Below are 17,914 nucleotides of genomic sequence, written 5' to 3'. Positions count from 1 at the left end.
TCAAGAAAGGAGGCAACAGAATTAACCATCTGACGTTCATGGACAACATCAAGCTGTATGGTACAAGCTTCAAGGAAAAAGATACCCTAATCCAGACTGTAAGGATTGTATCTGGGGACATCAGGATGGAGTTTGGAATACAAAAATGCACCTTGGTCAACATACAAAAAGGCAAAGTAACAAGGACTGAAGGCATAAAGCTACCAAATGGGAACAGCATCAAACACATATATGAGACAGGATACAAACACCTGGGAATAATAGGAGAGGATATAAAACACAAAGAGATGAAGGACATGATCAGGAAAGAATATATGCAGACACTTTAGGTGATACTCAAATCAAAATTCAACACTGGAGACATGATGAAAGCCGTAAACACATGGGCAGTACCAGTAATCAGATACAGCACAGGAGTAGTGGAGTGGGCAAAGGCTGAACTCCACAGCACAGACCAGAAAAATAGGCAACAGGATAATACACAAAGCACTACACCCAAGAGCAAATACAGACAGACTATGCATAACACGAAAGGAAGGGGGGAGAGGGCTACTATGCATAGAGGACTGCATCAACATCAAGAGCAGAGCACTGGGGCAATATCTGAAAACCAGTGAAGACGAGTGGCTAAGGAGTGCATGGGAAGAAGGACTGATAAAAGTATATGAAGACCCAGAAATATACAGAGACAGGAGAATGAAAAACAGAACAGAGGAATCACACGACAAACCAATGTATGGACAGTACATGAGACAGACTAAAGAACTGGCCAGCGATGAAACAAGGCATTGGCTACAGAAGGGAGAACTCAAGAAGGAAACAGAAGGAATGCTAACAGCAGCACAAGATCAGGCCCCAAGAACTAGATATGTTCAAAGAACAATAGATGGAAATAACATCTCACCCATATGCAGGAAGTGCAATATGAAAGACAAGACCATAAACCACATAGCAAGCGAATGTCTGGCGCTTGCACAGAACCAGTACAAAATGAGGCATGACTTAGTAGCAAAAGCCCTCCACTGGAGCCTGTGCAAGAAACACCAGCTAGTTTGCAGTAATAAGTGGTACGAACACCAACCAGAGGGAGTGATAGAAAATGATCAGGCAAAGATCCTCTGGACTATGGTATCCAAACAGATAGGGTGATACAAGCAAATAGGCCAGACGTGACGCTGATTGACAAAATCAAGAAGAAAGTACTGTATCACTCATTGATGTCACAATACCATGGGACACCAGAGTAGATGAGAGAGAAAGAGAAAAAACTGATAAGTATCAAGACCTTTTATTATTATTATTATTAAAAAAGTTTAACCAGACCTCTGAGCTGACTATCAGCTCTCATAGGGCTGGCCCGAAGGATTTGGATGAAATAACAGGTCTAGGCTAGAAGCCTAGCACTGGGACCAAATAAGTCACTCATTAGTGACGAATGAATGAAAATGAAATTAAAAGCTGCAAAAAAGCATATGCTTTCATACTGGAACACACTCACACAGTAAATACATTTATACTCACGTTTCCATATATACTCATTAAAAAGGGATACTAAAATTAAAAATAAATTAAGTAAAATCTTAAAACTTACTAGTTTTAAAATTCATTAGACTGACTGATTGATTTTTTTATATTTTATCAATTAACTCGCAGCTACTCAGGAACATTAAAATGGGTATTACTGAATATGTTGAAGACTCTGACAAAATTTCTTTTATTGACCTACTTCCAAAATTTGATAATCACTGTAGGTTATATTTTGGATACTCACACAGTACATGCTTAACTGTTATCAACACTTTGCAATCTGGGCATTTGGGAGGAGGGCCACATAGACTGTTCATTAAGTGTCCATGTATCAAACAAGTATGGCCTATTCGAAGACTCGTCAGAATTACTTGTGCGTGACTCTCTCTCTCATATGAAAAACTCCATTTTCCAACACTGAATTTTATGTCTTAATTTATTATTTTCAGGTTCTTCATCCCATATATTTTGCCATTTACTTACAATAATTATTTTTATATATCTTATATACTCTCTAATAGGGATGTCTACATTTGCTCTTGTCATACGGACTCCTTCTTTAGCTGCTTTATCAGCCTCTTCATTTCCCTTAATCCCTGCATGGACTGGGATCCAACATATTTCACAATTTATGGAGTGAAAACTTTATATGTTGTACAATATTATTTTTTTGATTATAGCTTTGAATGGCTTCTATAGAGCTTCTGGAGTTGCTATAAATCACAAAATTATTACATGAGGCTTCTCTAATTATTTTTATGGATGATGCTATTGCACATAACTCAGCTGTATATACAGAGGCATTATCTGGTAGAGAGAACTGATATGTTTTGTCTGGGGATACTGCAGCATATCCCATTCCATTTTGTGACTTAGATCCATCAGTGTATATTGCGTAATGTGGACCTTTTCAGATTATATGTTCTACTATATGTTGTCTATGGTATTCTGGAGCATACGAATAACTTTTTGATAAATATTTTAAGTGTGTACAAATTCTCATTTTATTCATTGTCCAAGGAGGAAGTAATTTTAATATTAAAGGTACTTGTATATTTATATTTAGCGACTCAAACAATCTTCTTGCCCTAATTGGGAAAGGAGGTGGATGATTGTTTGCAAACACATCTCTTAATCCAAATAATTTTTTGGTTGGAGAATCATTTGTCTGAATTCTCAGAGCACTCTTCATTGTTACTAGCTCTCTATGGAGAGAGAGAGGTAGTTCACCACATTCAACTTGTAAAGACGTTGGTGATGATTGAAAAGTTCTTGAACATATTCTAAGGCCTTCATTATGAACTGAGTCTAACGTTTTCAGCATTGCGTCTGATGCCGAGCCATATAGTTCGCTTCCATAATCAATGATAGACAGCTGTTGCTTTATACAGTAAAGGTACGTCTATCGGCTCCCCAAGTAGTGTTCGATAGTTTTTTAATTAAGTTTAATGCTCTTTTACATTTTGATTTCATGTATGTTATGTGGGCTTTCCAGTTCAAGTGAGTATCAAATACTAATCCCAAAAATTTTGCTGTTTGACCAATTGGTATGGAATGATTTCTGATTTTTAAATCTATTTCTTCACCTTTTTCCACTTGTTATTTTTACAAAACATTACTGCTTGAGTCTTTTGTATAGAAAATTTGAAGCCTACAGATCAGGCCCATTCTTCTATTTTTTTTATAGTTTTATTAATGACTCGCTCTGCATGTTTTATGCAAGATGCTGAATAATATATGGCAAAATCATCCATATACAAGTTACTTTTAATTTCATTAGGTAGATTATTACTGATATCATTTATTGCTAAAGTAAATAGTGTGCCACTAAGGATGCTTCCTTGCAGAACACCATTTTCAAGTGGAAATGTACTTGACAATAAATCATCAATTCTCACTTGAAAAGTGCAATTTGTCAAAAAGTTTTCGATAAACCTAGGTAAATGTCCACGGATACTGTTTTTATGTAATGTTTTTAATATTGCATATCTCCATGTAATATTTGCCTTTTCAATGTCAAAAAAGACGGCTATAGTAATTTGTTTCGTTCATATCCTCTTCATATGTGGTCTTCCAAGTTAGACAGAGAATCCAGTGTAGATCTGTTATATCGTGACCCAAACTGAGTGGGAGTCAAAATTTTTTTCTCAAATGTGCCATGTTGGTCGAGCATTTACCTTTTTCTCTAGTAATTTGCATAAACAACTTGTTAAAGAAATTGGTCTGTAATTGTTTACATTACTGGGATCTTTTCCAGGTTTGGGGATAAGAATAATTATAGCTTTACACCATTCATTGGGAAATAAATTTCAAAGCCATAAATGGTTATAAAACTCTAATAAGTATGTCTATGCCAAAGGTGCTACATGGCAGAGCATTTCAAATCAAGACAAATTCTGTCACCTCCAGGGCAGATTTATTGCTGTTCAACAGAGCAAATTCCAACTCTTCCATATTAAATTTTCTATTATAATATATATCTTCTATTGTTTCAAAATTTATTGTTATTAATTCTAAACTATTTTCTTTGTGCAAAAGGGCTCATCTAAGTTATTATCACTACTTACTTTTGCAAAATTTTCTCCTATTACATTACTTATTTCTTTAGGATCCAGTATTCTTTTCCCATCCTTTATTATGGCATGTCTAGGTAGTTTAACATGGGTACCATTTATTTTTCTGAATTTTCCTATATTTTTGCATGGGAGTATTATTAGAGAGATCTGATACATATTTCCTCCATGAAATGATTCTTCCTTGAATTACTTCTCTTTTAAATTTTGCAGATATTTTGCTATATAGAGGTTTTAATGTATCAGTTTCTAATAATAATATAGTCATTTTTGTGAAGTTCCTTCTAATATCGGTAATGTTTTGCTCATTTTACTAAGTACTTCCAAGACCTTAAACAAATGCTTAATAAGGTAGTCCAATTGTGTTTTGAGGTCGAGAACAGAATCTTAGCTGAATTAAACACCGACCTTCTGGAGGAGTCAATCAACCTGGAGAAGTCTCCTGGGAGGAAGCAGAAGCTCCCAGGGATGGGGCTTCTCCAGTTGCATAAGAAAGGTATCTTCTCTGTGACAATCTAGGCGGCAGACAACTAAAAGAGGCTCTTCTCTGCTCTCTCTTGCTCAAGAGCCAACTCACCACTTCACAGAGAGCTTTCTTAGCTGAAGAGGACAGCACCATTTTAGGTAGCCTCAAGAAGTCATCTGGTTGTCCATTAAGTACGTCAAAGCCAGAGCTTCAGGGAGAAGTCTGGAAAAGTCGCCAGCAGAAACCTGAGTAAGGAGGCATATGCCGGAGGCTTAACACGATCCACATCTTCCTCCTCAGAAGAAGAAATGGTGACAGTTCCACGACAGGCTGAGGAGCCGAGGGCGCTTTCTACATTAAACCCAGGATATTATCCAACTTGCGTTGGATCGATTGAAACGAAGGATCCATTACTGAGGGCGCCTGTTGCGCTGCAAAAGATGAAGAAAAAGGCATGACTGAAAGTGAAGCTGCAACTGCAGGAGCAGGAGTAGGCAGCACAGAAGACGACACGGGCACTGCAGAAGGATCGGAAGAAACTGGGCGCTCAGTGGAAATGGACTTAGGCGCCAACAGACTATCTTGCAGCAAATGGTATACAGGCGCCAATGGGAGCTTGGAAGCCAATGAGCACTCAGGAGCCGACAAGCGCTCGGGAGCCGACAAGCGCTCGGGAGCCGACGAGCACTCAGGAGCCAACGAGCACTCAGGAGCCGACGGGCGCATGGGCACCAATGGCCACTCGGGAGCCGAAGGGCACTTGGCTAAGGGGCGCCCAGGAGACGATGGCTGCACAGAAGACAACGGGCGCTCAGAAAGAGTCACAACAAGGAGCACCACATTCAACAGGTAAAGGAAATTCTGGCGCCAAAGACTTCTTCCCAGAAGCCAAAGAAGATCCAGGTAAAGCTGACTGCTCAGGAGCTACAGGAACAGGAGTTGGGCGCATGGGCATTGGTGAGCACTCCAACATCACTATACAGTATGCCCGGGCAAATCCTCCAAAACTAAGGATAGGCGCTTAGAAGAAGAGGTCCTAGATGCAGAAGAGCACTCACGGGCAGTAGCGCACTTAGTAAACGGAAACTGTCCCACTAACGCCAGATGAACCTGGGAGAAACGTTCTGGACTGGCCCAAAAGCTACAGGATGGCAGATGCTCTGGATAAGTTTCTTTAACCTTCTTAACTGGAACTGAAGGAGGCTGAGATACACCAGGGCATGCCTCTTCAGAGGGCAAGATTCACCTTGAGAATGCCACTGATGCCTAGGACTAGAATCAATGCTGGATACAATAGATGAAAGACGATACACTTCCACAGAGACGCCTTTCCAGCGCCGCTCCGTCATAACCTTTGGGCTGCCAGTATGGCTCCTCCCAGGTTTAAGGGAGTTTGCCAAGACTTTAACAGAAGCACCAATTTTCTCCAATGTATTAACTAATAACCCAAACTTAAGGTTAATTCTAGATTCAAGGCTGGTAATGGGGTTGGGATCAGAAGTACGGGAGCCAGGGTGTGGAGTGGTTGGCACAGACTGAGAAGAGGGATTGGGTGGAACAACAGACAAGGAATCAGAATTATTATCAATAACAGATTTAGCAGACACCAGGCTAGCTAAAGTCTTCTTGCTACTAGCTATAGCCACTGCTTTCCTCTTTTTGTCCCTGTCTAATTTGGTCAAATGACTACTCAAAAGTCTTCCACATTTTACCATCCCATGAAATACATTCCTCACAAGTCAATTCAGGAGGACATATTTGTTCTCTACAAGATGTACAAAAGTATGAGGGTCATAACAAACACTGTACTGGTCTTTCTGAGAAAACCTGACACTAATTGTGCTAAAAATATTTCACCAATGATTCCAAAGATCAAAAAGAAGAGAAATTCCAAAAAAACTGCTGCTGCCAATCACTATATCCACAGCCACCAGCCGGCAGAAACATATTGAGCTCAATTGCTGAGCTGGTTTGTCTCTTACCCCGAAAGTGGGCGGGGTCACTCGCCTATCCAAAACAGAAGTAGCACTGCCGCAAATTTCAAAATTCTTGCTGCCGGTTAATAGAAACTAATAGCTATGTAATTACTTGGTAAGTAGCTTATATAAAATTAACATTTCACATGATGAATTAAACTTGTGTCCATTAGTATTTTGACATCTTTATCGAGGTCAAAGGAGAGCAGGGGCAGGCAACAGATAAAACACTCTCAGGAAACACATTCCAAGAGAAAGATTTAGTCATGAATTTTCACATTTTAGCATTTAATAGCTCTTAAGTTTCTTGTTGTTTCAACAGCACTAATGACATGACATTCTAATAAGAGGAGAATACTGTATATAAAATAATAAGGGAAAGTCACATTGTTATTTGACAGCAGAGATTTTATGTACTTTAGTATACTGTACTACCATACAATACCACTATATTTCCAACTCAATGCACTGTTTTCTCTCTTCTCATCTTTTAGGATACCTTTCAGGAATACAGCCTACATCATCACACTAACCATGACCACTACAAACATGTATCTATTAGTTTTACAAGCTAACCTCTATAAGAATAAACATAAGAGGGGCATGTCATTGATGTCAACTAGGCATATACATTTGCATAAACATCAAACCATCTGAATAATTACCGTGCCATTTACACAAACATGATAATTCAGATAAATGACATCCAGATCCTTGTAGACAGCAAAAAACCAGGTAAAAGGGCACTTCCCATTGTGCCACTCTTTTACAAAGCAGGCTAACTATGAAGACACTAAATTAAAGCTCATGTAAAACAAAGGTTTTTATCTACTTGAAGATACATGCCACAACTACGTACCCAAAGAATCAACATCAGCAAGTGAAGGCACTCCCCAGTTATCACTTCGGGCAGCTAAAACAAAACGATGAGCTCGAACATTTCTCGTTCCAAGGTGAACATTAATATCACTGTATTTTTCCTGTAAAATGAATAATGTAATTACAAAAACATACTAATACAAAACTAAAAAAAACTGCATCATCACAACAAGAAAACAAAACTGGGTCAGGGGAAATTCAAGTACTGATCATCAGTCAAAAATTTTCTGAAAATAAAATACCTCTCAAATTATATGCTACAGTATGCACTGTAAAAATGTAAATCAAGATATTGCATAAGCAGTACTTACCTTGTCATACAACCCTGCCACAAAGCGTAAGAGTCTTGAAACAAAGGAATCCTCTCCCTCTGGTGCCTGAGAACTTGCAATTGCAATGGTGTGTTGCTGTTCTAATGCAGTATATCGTTCCTGTAGTTTCACATACTGTTCACGAAGTAGTGATAAGTGCTGCTGTAGTTTCTCCACTTCCGCTTCAAGTAGTAATAAAAATTAAGGAATAAGTAGGCAAAACTTTAATGGGTAGAATTCATAACTTTTCTCATAACCTAACTACCATACTTGTGTACATATTTCTGTGCTTGGATCTGCCTGACATAGTTAAATATAAAAGCTTTCTATTACAGTATATTAAGACAAAACTAAAGGCAATAGTGCATCAAGCAGTAAAAATGGACAAAGGAGCGGAGCCTTGCACAACAATATCAAAGCAGATTCCCATCTGTGGATGTTCATGTGCAGATACTGCACAGTACATTACTGTGGGACTAACAGTAGATGGGGATAAAATTTAGTGTTCAATACTAGAAGACAAAAATCTATAAAAATGTACTAAGGTAATGAAAGTTTACATTCAGTATTTAATTATCATAAATCTTCCCACACTGTTGTAAAGCTAAGATATACACATTCCTCTTCTGGTTGCAACATTGCACTTTAAAAAAGTTGTAGAGAATTCTTAGTAGAGGTATTAAAAACTATGGTATGTATGTAAAAAATCACAATTTTTCCTACCTATACAAGCGAAGCGTTGAACTTTCAAACAAGGTGGTTAGGCAGTTGACTACCATCCGGGAGGCGGAAGTCCCGCCTGCCCGGATGTAAACATTCCAATTTGCCTTTCGGCCCAGGTGTCAGATTGAGGTGGGCATGAAAATGTAATGTAAAGGACCTCAGGTTTGTATAGTTAGGAAAAATACAATTTACTTTTAAAAAACTGTAATTAGTTCCAACACAATATACAAACCATTGGTCCTTTACATTAGGACTCACTGGTTGGAGGGAGGAATCTGAGTGAGTCTCTATGAACTTACTGGAGTTCGCTATACCTTTGGTTCCCTTTCTGGTCAATACAGCGAAGAAAGGAAAACCTGCCTCTGACAAAGTGATCGGGTTGTAGGAAACGCAAGATCAATTGTCAGACTTCTAAGCTTTTTCATATGAATGAGGAAGACATCATTTCATACAAAAATAGGCTAAGATGAACCTTAACACATCAGCGACAGTAAGGCACACACAAGCACAGGCAGTCCCCGGTTATTGGCGGGCTCGTTTATCGGCGATCCAGTTTTATGGGGCTTGCCTAGTGATGAAAATCGCAGATATCCGCTTATCGACACTGATAATTGGGTATTGGCGCTGATACATATCTAACAGTGGAGCCAATAACCGAAAATAAGCAATTTTCGGGGCTTTTTGGCGCCGATAAGAGCCGAAAATGGCAGAAAAAGCACCAAAAATTGCAGATTTTCGGTTATCGGCAATTTTCGTTATCATCACGCTGTCAGAACAGAATCCCAGCCGATAACCAGGGACTGCTTGTTTCAGGTTTGTCTTATTGCCATGCAGTCCGGGTTTGTCTTATTGCCATGATCTCCTTCTGGTCCTTACTAGAGGGAGGAGTGGGTTTGCTTCTATTCTTAAAGGAAATAGAATGGAAGCTCAAAGTGTATGCTTACTTGCATCGACGGCCAGATCCAGCATGTAATGGCACATTCGCTCTCTGCCAACAGGAAGAGAGCCAGGATGTAGCGAAGGACTCCCACACTCATTCCCACATCCACAACCCCACATCTTAGGCGAGATGCAACCCTGTCCTATTAGAGGAGCCGGGTAAGCTACATAACTTGTTGAGCAGCCACCACAGGTCCCAAGGAAAAGGTGTCCAAGGACTTGTGGGCAATATACTGAAGGTAGAAAGAAGTGGAGGTTGTTTGTTGAGACCAAACTCCCACCTTCAATACCTGAGGAACCGACAGGTTCTTCCGGAATGCGAGGGTCGGACCAATGCTCTGGACTTCGTGAGCTCTTGGACGGAAGGTATTGGTGTTGTCTTCTCCAGCAGCAGAGTACACTCTCCTAATCGTCTCACGAAGCTGGAAAGAAATCATGTTCTTAGACACCTCTTTCTTGGTCGAGCCAGCACTAATGAAGAGTCGTTGACATTCAGCCGGAGATGGAGAGTTTTCTTCAGATAGCGACACAGAACTCTAACAGGACACAGTAGCATCTCGTCTGGGTCATTACCTACAAAGTCATCTAGGGAGGGGATTGTGAAGGATTCGAACCTAACGTCAGGGACCGATGGGTTCTGAGTCTTCACTACTAAGTCCAGGACGAAATCAAGCGTAACTGATCCCCATCCCCTCAAGTGTTTAACATCAAAGGAAAGTCAGTGAAGTTCTCCTACTCTCTTCGTTGATGCCAGGGCAAGCAGGAAGACGGTCTTGAGGATCAGATCCCTGTCTGACGACTCTTGTAAAGGCTCGTACGGTGCACGAGTCAGGCTCCTTAGAATGAGAGTCACATCCCACACAGGGGACCTGAGGTCCCTGGGTGGGCAAGACCTCTCAAAGCTTCTCATCGGTAGAGAAATATCAAAAGAAGAGGAGATACCTGCCCCTTTCAGCTGCAGGACTAGGCTGAGTGCAACCCTGTAGCCTTTTACGGCTGAAATGGAGAGAAGCTTCTCTCGGCGATGAAAGGCAAGGAAGTCCACAACCTGGTGAACAGCAGCTCCGACTAGGGATATCCCATCTACAACACAAACAACAGAAGACGGCCCACTTTCCCTGGTATACCGCTGAAGAAGGCTAACTGAGGTGTTCAGCCACCTCCATTGCTGCGAGACGCGAAAAGCCTCGCGCTTGCAGGAGATGCTGGATAACCGCCAGTCATGAAGACACAAGGAATGCGCTATAGAGGGATGAAGAAATTTGTTTTTATTTAGCATTTCCCAACGTTTTTTGAGAGAGAGAGAGAGAGAGTGTGTAATTGTCGTAAGTGAGTGCTTGGTTGTTGGAAGAGGGATGAGGTCGTTAGTTTGTTTACTGGCGCTGTCTGTCTGTAGAATGTGTGTGAGGATTTTTCGGTTTTGAAGGCAGTCTTTTTGAGTCTTGAGTCAGAGCTAGTGCTGGTCTGTTTTTTTGGTTTGGACAGTTTTTTTTGTGCTGATGCAAAGTTGTTGTTTTCCCTTGTTAGTGTGCTGTTCTTGTTGCTGTATGTTCATGAGTCATGTGTTTTTCTGTTTTGGTTTGGTTTGTGTGGTTTTGTGTGCTGTGTTGGCGACCGTGGACGCCTTACTCCATCTTCCAGCAACCGAGGACCAGGGTGAGTGTTGTGTACTGTTTTTTTGTGTTTTGAAATTCCGCCACATTATATTTGGCGCCCAACGTGGGGCAGCTGGTATTGCAGCTGCAAGTGAGATTGGTGGCTGGTAGTGTGACTGAAGAGAAGGATGGAAGAGGAACTGGTAAGGTTGAGAGAGGAGAATACGTGGTTGGGGTGAGAATGAGAGATTGAGGAGTCAGTTGGAGGAGGTGGAGGGAATGCTAAGAAGTGCAAAAGAAGAAATGAAAGGGGAGATGAAAGAGTCAGAAAGAGAATGGAAGAGAGGATGGATAAAAAGTTGGAGGGAATGATGAAAGGTGTGGAAGAAATGGTGAAAGGTATGTTCAAGGGTGTTTTTGGAGAAGGGGCTGTTGGAGGCAGGTTCTCTGGAACGTGTGAAGGGCAAGAGAGAAAGAAAAGGAGGAAGAAGTGAATGGAAGCGTGAGTGATGAAAGTGATATGGGAATAGGAAGTAAGAAACGAGGGAATGAGAGGCAGGGTAAGGAAAAGGGGAATGAAAAGCAAGGGAAGGAACAGAGGGAAAGTAAGGATAAGTCAGGGGAAGAAAAGGGAAGAAGGGAAGGAAAGGAAACTGGTAAGAAGGGTAAGGAAGTGGGAAAGGCAGGAAAGAAGGGAGAGGGTGAAGGCAGTAGTGATAGTGAGGTGGATGGAGGTGAGTGGATAAAAGTGGATAAAAGAGGGGGAAGAAGAGTGTAATGAGTAAGATGAATGTAAGTGCAGAAGTGGACTCTTTGTATTCGGAAGAGGGTATGAAAGGACAGAGCGAAAGTAGCGAAAGTGAGAGTGAAAGTGAGAAAGAAGTGAGAAAGGCTATGTATGTGAGGGAGGTACCCGGTGTGAAAAGTATAATGAGTATGGAAGTAGGGATGTGCATGATTTCTTTAGGGAGTATGAAAGGTTTTGTCAGGATAAGTATGGGGAAAGTAAGAGAGTGTGGGCACGAGAATTAGGAGAGTATTTGACTGGGTTTTTACTTGATATGTATAGGGTTATTATGAGTGTGGGGATGTTGAGTATGACAAGGTGAAAGCTAGACTAGTTGAGCAAGCGAGGCGTATGAAAGCGAGTGTTAAGTATAAGAGGAAGAATGAATTTGATGAGGCAAGAATGAAAGCTGGGAAACCTTGTCACTGTATGCTTGTAGGCTGGAGACGTTGGCAAGGAAGAAGTTTGGGGATGATGGGATAGATGAAATGTAAGGAGTTAGTACGGAAGTTGTTAGGGACAGTGCCAGATGGAGTTAGAGAATTTGTGAACTTGAAGCGGAAGGAGAAGAAAAGATGGACGAATGAAAGGTTGACTTGGGGAGAAATTTTGGAAATTGTAGAAGATTATGAGCTTGACAGGGTTATAAAAGAGAGCAGAAGTGTAAGTGTAAGGGCTGGGGTAGATGAGAGGGTACCAGAGTTTGGAAGCTTTAGGGATGCAGTGTTGAGGGGCCCAATGAGAATGGCCGATAGTGTAATAGATAGGAGTGTAAGAGCAAGTAATGTGGAGGTGCCAGGAGGATGAATGATGGGTTTGTAAGGGAACAACGGGTTGGACGGGTTAGGGATAGTAGTGTACAAAGGGGAAGGTCGATGAGTGGAAGTCGAGCGAAGTGTTTTAGATGTGGAAAGGAAGGACATACAAAGAATGAGTGTAGGTGGGCTTTAGGAGCGTGTTTTGGGTGTGGGCAACCGGGACATTTGGTAAGGGAGTGTACGAAAGATAGGGGGGTTAAATGCTACAGGTGCGGACAGGTGGGTCATATTGCTAATGGTTGTAGGGGTACCCAGTGAATGTAATATGTGGCAACTGTGGTAAGAATGGGCATTATGCGAGAATGTGTTCAGAACCGAGAGCGAAGTGTGACGAATGTGGAATGGAAGGGCATGTATCAAGTGTGTGTAGACGAAAGAGGGTGACTGTGACAGCGAATTCGGGAAACTGAGTGTGAAGGGGTTCAAATGGGTGGATCCTCCAGGATGCAAGCGGTGCGTGTGATGCATGTACGTGAGGGGTTGTTGCATGAGGAGGTTTTGCTGGAAAGACTGACGAGTGCATGAGTGTGCAAGTGTGTTGTAAGGGGGAGTAAGATTGATTGCCTTAGTAGATACCGGGTGTAGTATGAATGTCATATTTAAGAATGGATGTGAGAAATTGAGGAATACGTGTGAGATTAGGAACTGTCAGGGGAAGTAAGAGGATTGGAAATTTAGGGGTAGCAGTGGTTGGAAGAGTGTGTGAACGGTTAGAAATTGGGGTGTAGTGATGGATGAAAGTGATTTTTGTGTGATTGAGAGTACGAATGATAAATATGATATTTTATTGGGATGTGAGTTTTTGAAAAAATGCGGGATGGTGGTCCGTCCTAGTATGAATGTAATTGAATTACGTATGAAAGGGGATGTGCTTGGGGATTTGTATTTGGGGAAGGATGGTAGGGTTGAGCAAAAATTGTGGAAGAGAGTGCCTGTAATTGCGACAGAGAGGGTAAAAGTGCCACATGAGATTGGAGAAGTTGTGAGTGTGAAAGTGGCATGGCCGGATAGCCTCGGGATAGCCAACAATGATAGGTGTGAGTATGTGGTTGAGGGAATAGACATAAATAAATTAGTCAGGGCAAATGTGTGTGTATATGATGGGGTTTTGAACATGGGAGATCCGAGGGTATATATAACGTCATTGCCAAGTGTCAGGAAGAAGCGAGTCCGAGGAATATGTGAAGGAGATTGCGTGGGAATATTACGTACGTTGGTGAATGTGGATGATGAGAGGTACGTGAAGGTACGGCAGGTGATGACAGGTGATTTGAAAGGAGCTAATGATTGGACGTATGAGGAGTTGAAGGAAAGAGTAAAGGTAGATGAAAATGTAAGTGATAACGTAAGAGAACGATTGAGGAGAATGTTGTGGGATAGGCGGGGGGCATTGAGTCGTGGAGACGAGGATTTTGGGGGATCGAAGCTTCCCGAATTTAAAATAGTTCTGGAAGACGACACCCCATATATCAGCGTCCCGACATTTTTCTCCATCTATCAATCGTGAGATAGAGGAGCAGTGTGAGGAGCTTGAGAGGGTGGGAGTGATTGAAAGGAGTACGAGCGCCTGGAATAGCCCCATTGTACGATACGTAAGCCAGATGGAAGTTTGCGGATGTGTGTGGATTATCGGAAGGTGAATGAAGTAACTGTGAAAGAGCGATTCCCGATGAATGTGGTGTCTGATTGTGTATACAAGATGAATGGAATGAAAGTTTACAAAATTAGATCTGGTAAGGGGCTATTACCAGATGCCTCTGGAGGAGGGGAGCAGGCATATTACGGCCTTTTCTAGTGGTTCCTGCCACTACCAGTTCCGAAGATTGAGTTTCGGACTGGCTAATGCGCCTGCTGCCTTCCAAAGGGCAATGAATGTGGTTCTGACTGGGTTTGATCGCAAGAAGGTAACTGTTTTTATAGATGACATTTTGATTGCGAGTGAGACTGTAGAAGAGAATATGGAACTGCTTGAACGAGTGTTAGAAAGGTTGGAAGAAGTAGGAATAAAAGTAAAATTTGAAAAGTGTGCTTGGTTGGCTGGGGAGGTGGAATTCCTAGGGCATATGGTGAGTGGAAGAGGTGTAAGGAAGAGTGATAAGTTCGTGAATAAGGTGAGGGAATTTCCACGTCCCCGGACCGTGCGTGAGTTGAAAGGATTTTTGGGTTTAATTGAGTTTGGAAGGAAGTTTATAAAAGATTGTTCAGGGATCGGGAAACCACTTACTGAATGGACGGGAAGAGAAATTTGTAAGATTGAAATGGGATGAGCGAATGATCGAAGCGTTCGAGAGATTGAAAGAGGAGGCTGCAAGAGACGTGACGTTGGCTTTCCCGGACTATAGTGAGAATGCGAATAAACTAGAACTGTATACGGATGCAAGTAAATATAGTATGGGAGGATGCTTGGTACAAATGCAGAAGGCGAATGGGGGAGAACAATTGAGAGTAATTGCGTATGTGAGCAAGGCGTTTGGAAAGGCAGAGTTGAAATATTCGGTGATTGAAAAGGAATTGGCTGCAATAAGGTTTTGTGTGAAAGCGTTGAAAGTATTTTTGTATGGGGTAGATTTTTGTGATACGGACGGACCATCGACCGCTAGTATATATGGTTAAAAAGGAGAGTGTGAATGCTAGAATTGCGAGAACGATAGAGGATTTGAATGAGTTTAGTTTTAAGGTAGAGTATGTACAAGGTAGACAGAATATTGTTGCAGATGCTATGTCGCGTATGTGGACTGAACGAGATGATAGGGTTAGGAGCGACTGGGACCCGGACCAAGTACCTGTAGGATTTGTGGTAAAGCAACAGTATGTAGGGGAGAATCGAGTGTGGGAATGTCTGTTTTGGGGTTGGGTAGTTTGGAAATAAATGGGTTGATTGACGGAGTACCTGCAAGCATGAACGAGTTACGTGAAAAGGTGATGAATGAGATGCCGGAAGGAGGAGTGCGTGAGGAAGGAAGGGAATTAGATGAGGAGGAAAAGTTAGTGAAAGTGTTGTTGGTGGTGGCGGAAATGTTTAAAATTACAGTACGATTATTCTTTGGATGGAATAGGCCGGTAGAGTATAAAGGAAGGGTGAATGAAAATGGTACGAATGTGATTTTAAATGTTCACTGTGGAAAGGATACTTGTAGCTGGCTGGTTAAGAAAGGTGATTGTGGGAAAATGAGGGAATAAGGGGTAGGGTTGAGGATATCGTTGAAGATGAATGCGATGAGGATGGTTGTGAGGAAGCTAAGCAGGTGAATGTAGCCGTGAGAGCGTGTATGCATGAAGCGAAAGGTAAATTAGTAACGAATGTAGTGGTGGATCAGAATAAATATTGTAGTTTGGTAGACACGGGAGCACAAGTGTCGTTAGTGAGTAGTACAGTAGTTAGTGAATTGGAAAGGTGCGATTGGGATATAAAAAGAAAATCAACGAGTGTAAGGATACATGGTTTGGGACAAGGGAATGTGTTAGTATGGGAGGAGGTACAATTAAAAATTCAGTTAGGGGATTTGAAATAATACATAATTTTGTAGTCATGGATGAGAATGATATGCCAACATGTTTTTTATTAGGAATTGATTTTATGAGAATGCATGATATAAGTGTGGATGTCGGGGGGGAATTTTAGGAAAGGGTGGCAGGAAATAACGAAGGTTAAAGGAGGGGATGTGTCTAAAACTAGTTTTGTAGGTATGGTAGATATTGCAAGGAGTGAAAATGATTTGTTGAGTGAAGAGGAAATTAAGCAGATGCAAAATCAGTGCATGAAAATAAATATGTTAAGAGAGTGTGTGTTAGGGGGTGTAAGAGTAGGAAGTTGGCCGTCTGAGTTAGAAGTGTATAAGCGAAGTGCTAAGAGATTTGTTGTATGTAAAGGTATAGTTTATTTTTTGCATCAGGAAGGAATATGGGATGGGGAAGTGTATGTGCCAGTATTTTCGGAAGACGCAGCCGTGGGTATGTGTTTATTGGTGCATAATAGGTTTGGGCATCTGGGGAAAAATAAATTATGGGAATGTATGAGAGAGAGATTGTATGTGCCTGGATTGAGTAAAATTTGTGCGGATGTAGCGATTACGTGTGCGGACTGTCAGAAGGGTAAGTATCAAAGTGTGCATGCGAATCCACCTGTGTTGCGATTGCAGATGAAAGAGTTATTTGAGATGGTTGTGATTGATTGTGTGTCGTTGCCTGTGACTGCTAGAGGACATGTGGGAATGGTTGTAATGGTAGATCATTTGAGTAAGTTTGCATATGCGGTAGCGATTCGGAACAAAAAGAGTGAGACTGTAGCGAGAATGGTGGGTCAAGTGATGTTGCCAATGTGTGTGTGCAAGCCGACGCGAATGTTGAGTGACAATGGGCCTGAATTTGTTGGATGGGAGTTTGAGCAAATGTTGCGTGATTGGGGCATAGAACATGTGTACTCTACGCCGTATATGCCCAGTGCGAATGGATTGGCGGAACGAACGGTGAAAACGTTGACAGAGATATTACGTATGATGAGTGAATGTGATAATGATTGGGATGTAAACGTTGGGCGAGCGTTGTGGGTATACAACGCCACCGTGCATAAGGGTATTGGTATGTCTCCGTGTAAATATGTGTTAAATTTTGAAAAGATAGTGAGACCGAGATTGGGTCTATCTGATAATGATAGGGAGGTATGGAAGAAGGCGCATGAAAGGTTTGAAAGTTACAAGGTGGGCGAGAAAGTGTTGAAAGAAGTAATCAAGAAAGGGCGGTTGAATGTAAATAAAGTGCGTGGAAAATTTGAGGGTCCGTATGAGGTGTTGGAAGTTGGTCCCAGTGGGCTTAGTTATGTTGTAGGGGAAGTATGTGTAGATGGTAGTGTGAGAGAAATGCGAGCGCATCACAACCAATTGCGTAGATGGAAGGATGTACCGGAATATGTGAGAGAGAATGGGGTGTATAAATGGTTGAAATCGAATGTGGGTGAACCAAGTATGCATGAGAGCTTGTGTATGGAGGATCAGCAATTTGTTTTGATAGAGTATGGTAAAAACGTAAGAAAGGGAAGAACGTAAGTAAACTGAATGGTCGTAAGTTGTGTGATAGGGTGTGAGTGCCAAAGTGGAAATGAGTGATAAAGCGTGTAATACGGATGAATGGGATGGTATGGATAGAACGTATAGCATATGCGGGTTTGATATAACTGAGTTGACTGAACGTGTAGGGGTTAGTGAACGGTTGGAGGTGAGCGAAAGTGTAAGAGTAAGAGAGCGTAGCAGTGATAGACGAGTGATTGAAAGCATGAATGAATCGTTGCAAGAATTGGAAAGGTCAATGAGCGAATGGGATGGGT

At 41.5% G+C, this 17,914-nt stretch overlaps 1 protein-coding gene across 1 annotated transcript in view; it reads right to left on the bottom strand.

Annotated features, from left to right (window-relative positions):
• The window catches only part of LOC136842621 (rabankyrin-5), a 379,842-nt gene that overhangs the window by 340,040 nt on the left and 21,888 nt on the right, over nucleotides 1-17,914 (bottom strand). Inside the window, 2 exon segments of the mRNA XM_067110236.1 lie at nucleotides 7,402-7,522; nucleotides 7,733-7,914. Of these exon segments, the coding sequence (XP_066966337.1) occupies nucleotides 7,402-7,522; nucleotides 7,733-7,914 (303 nt within the window).

The sequence above is a fragment of the Macrobrachium rosenbergii genome, chromosome 10 (assembly GCF_040412425.1).
Source record: "Macrobrachium rosenbergii isolate ZJJX-2024 chromosome 10, ASM4041242v1, whole genome shotgun sequence".
Taxonomy (NCBI): Eukaryota; Metazoa; Arthropoda; class Malacostraca; order Decapoda; family Palaemonidae; genus Macrobrachium; species Macrobrachium rosenbergii.
The sequence above is the reverse complement of the archived record's forward strand: the minus strand, read 5'-3'. Positions and strand labels throughout refer to the sequence as shown.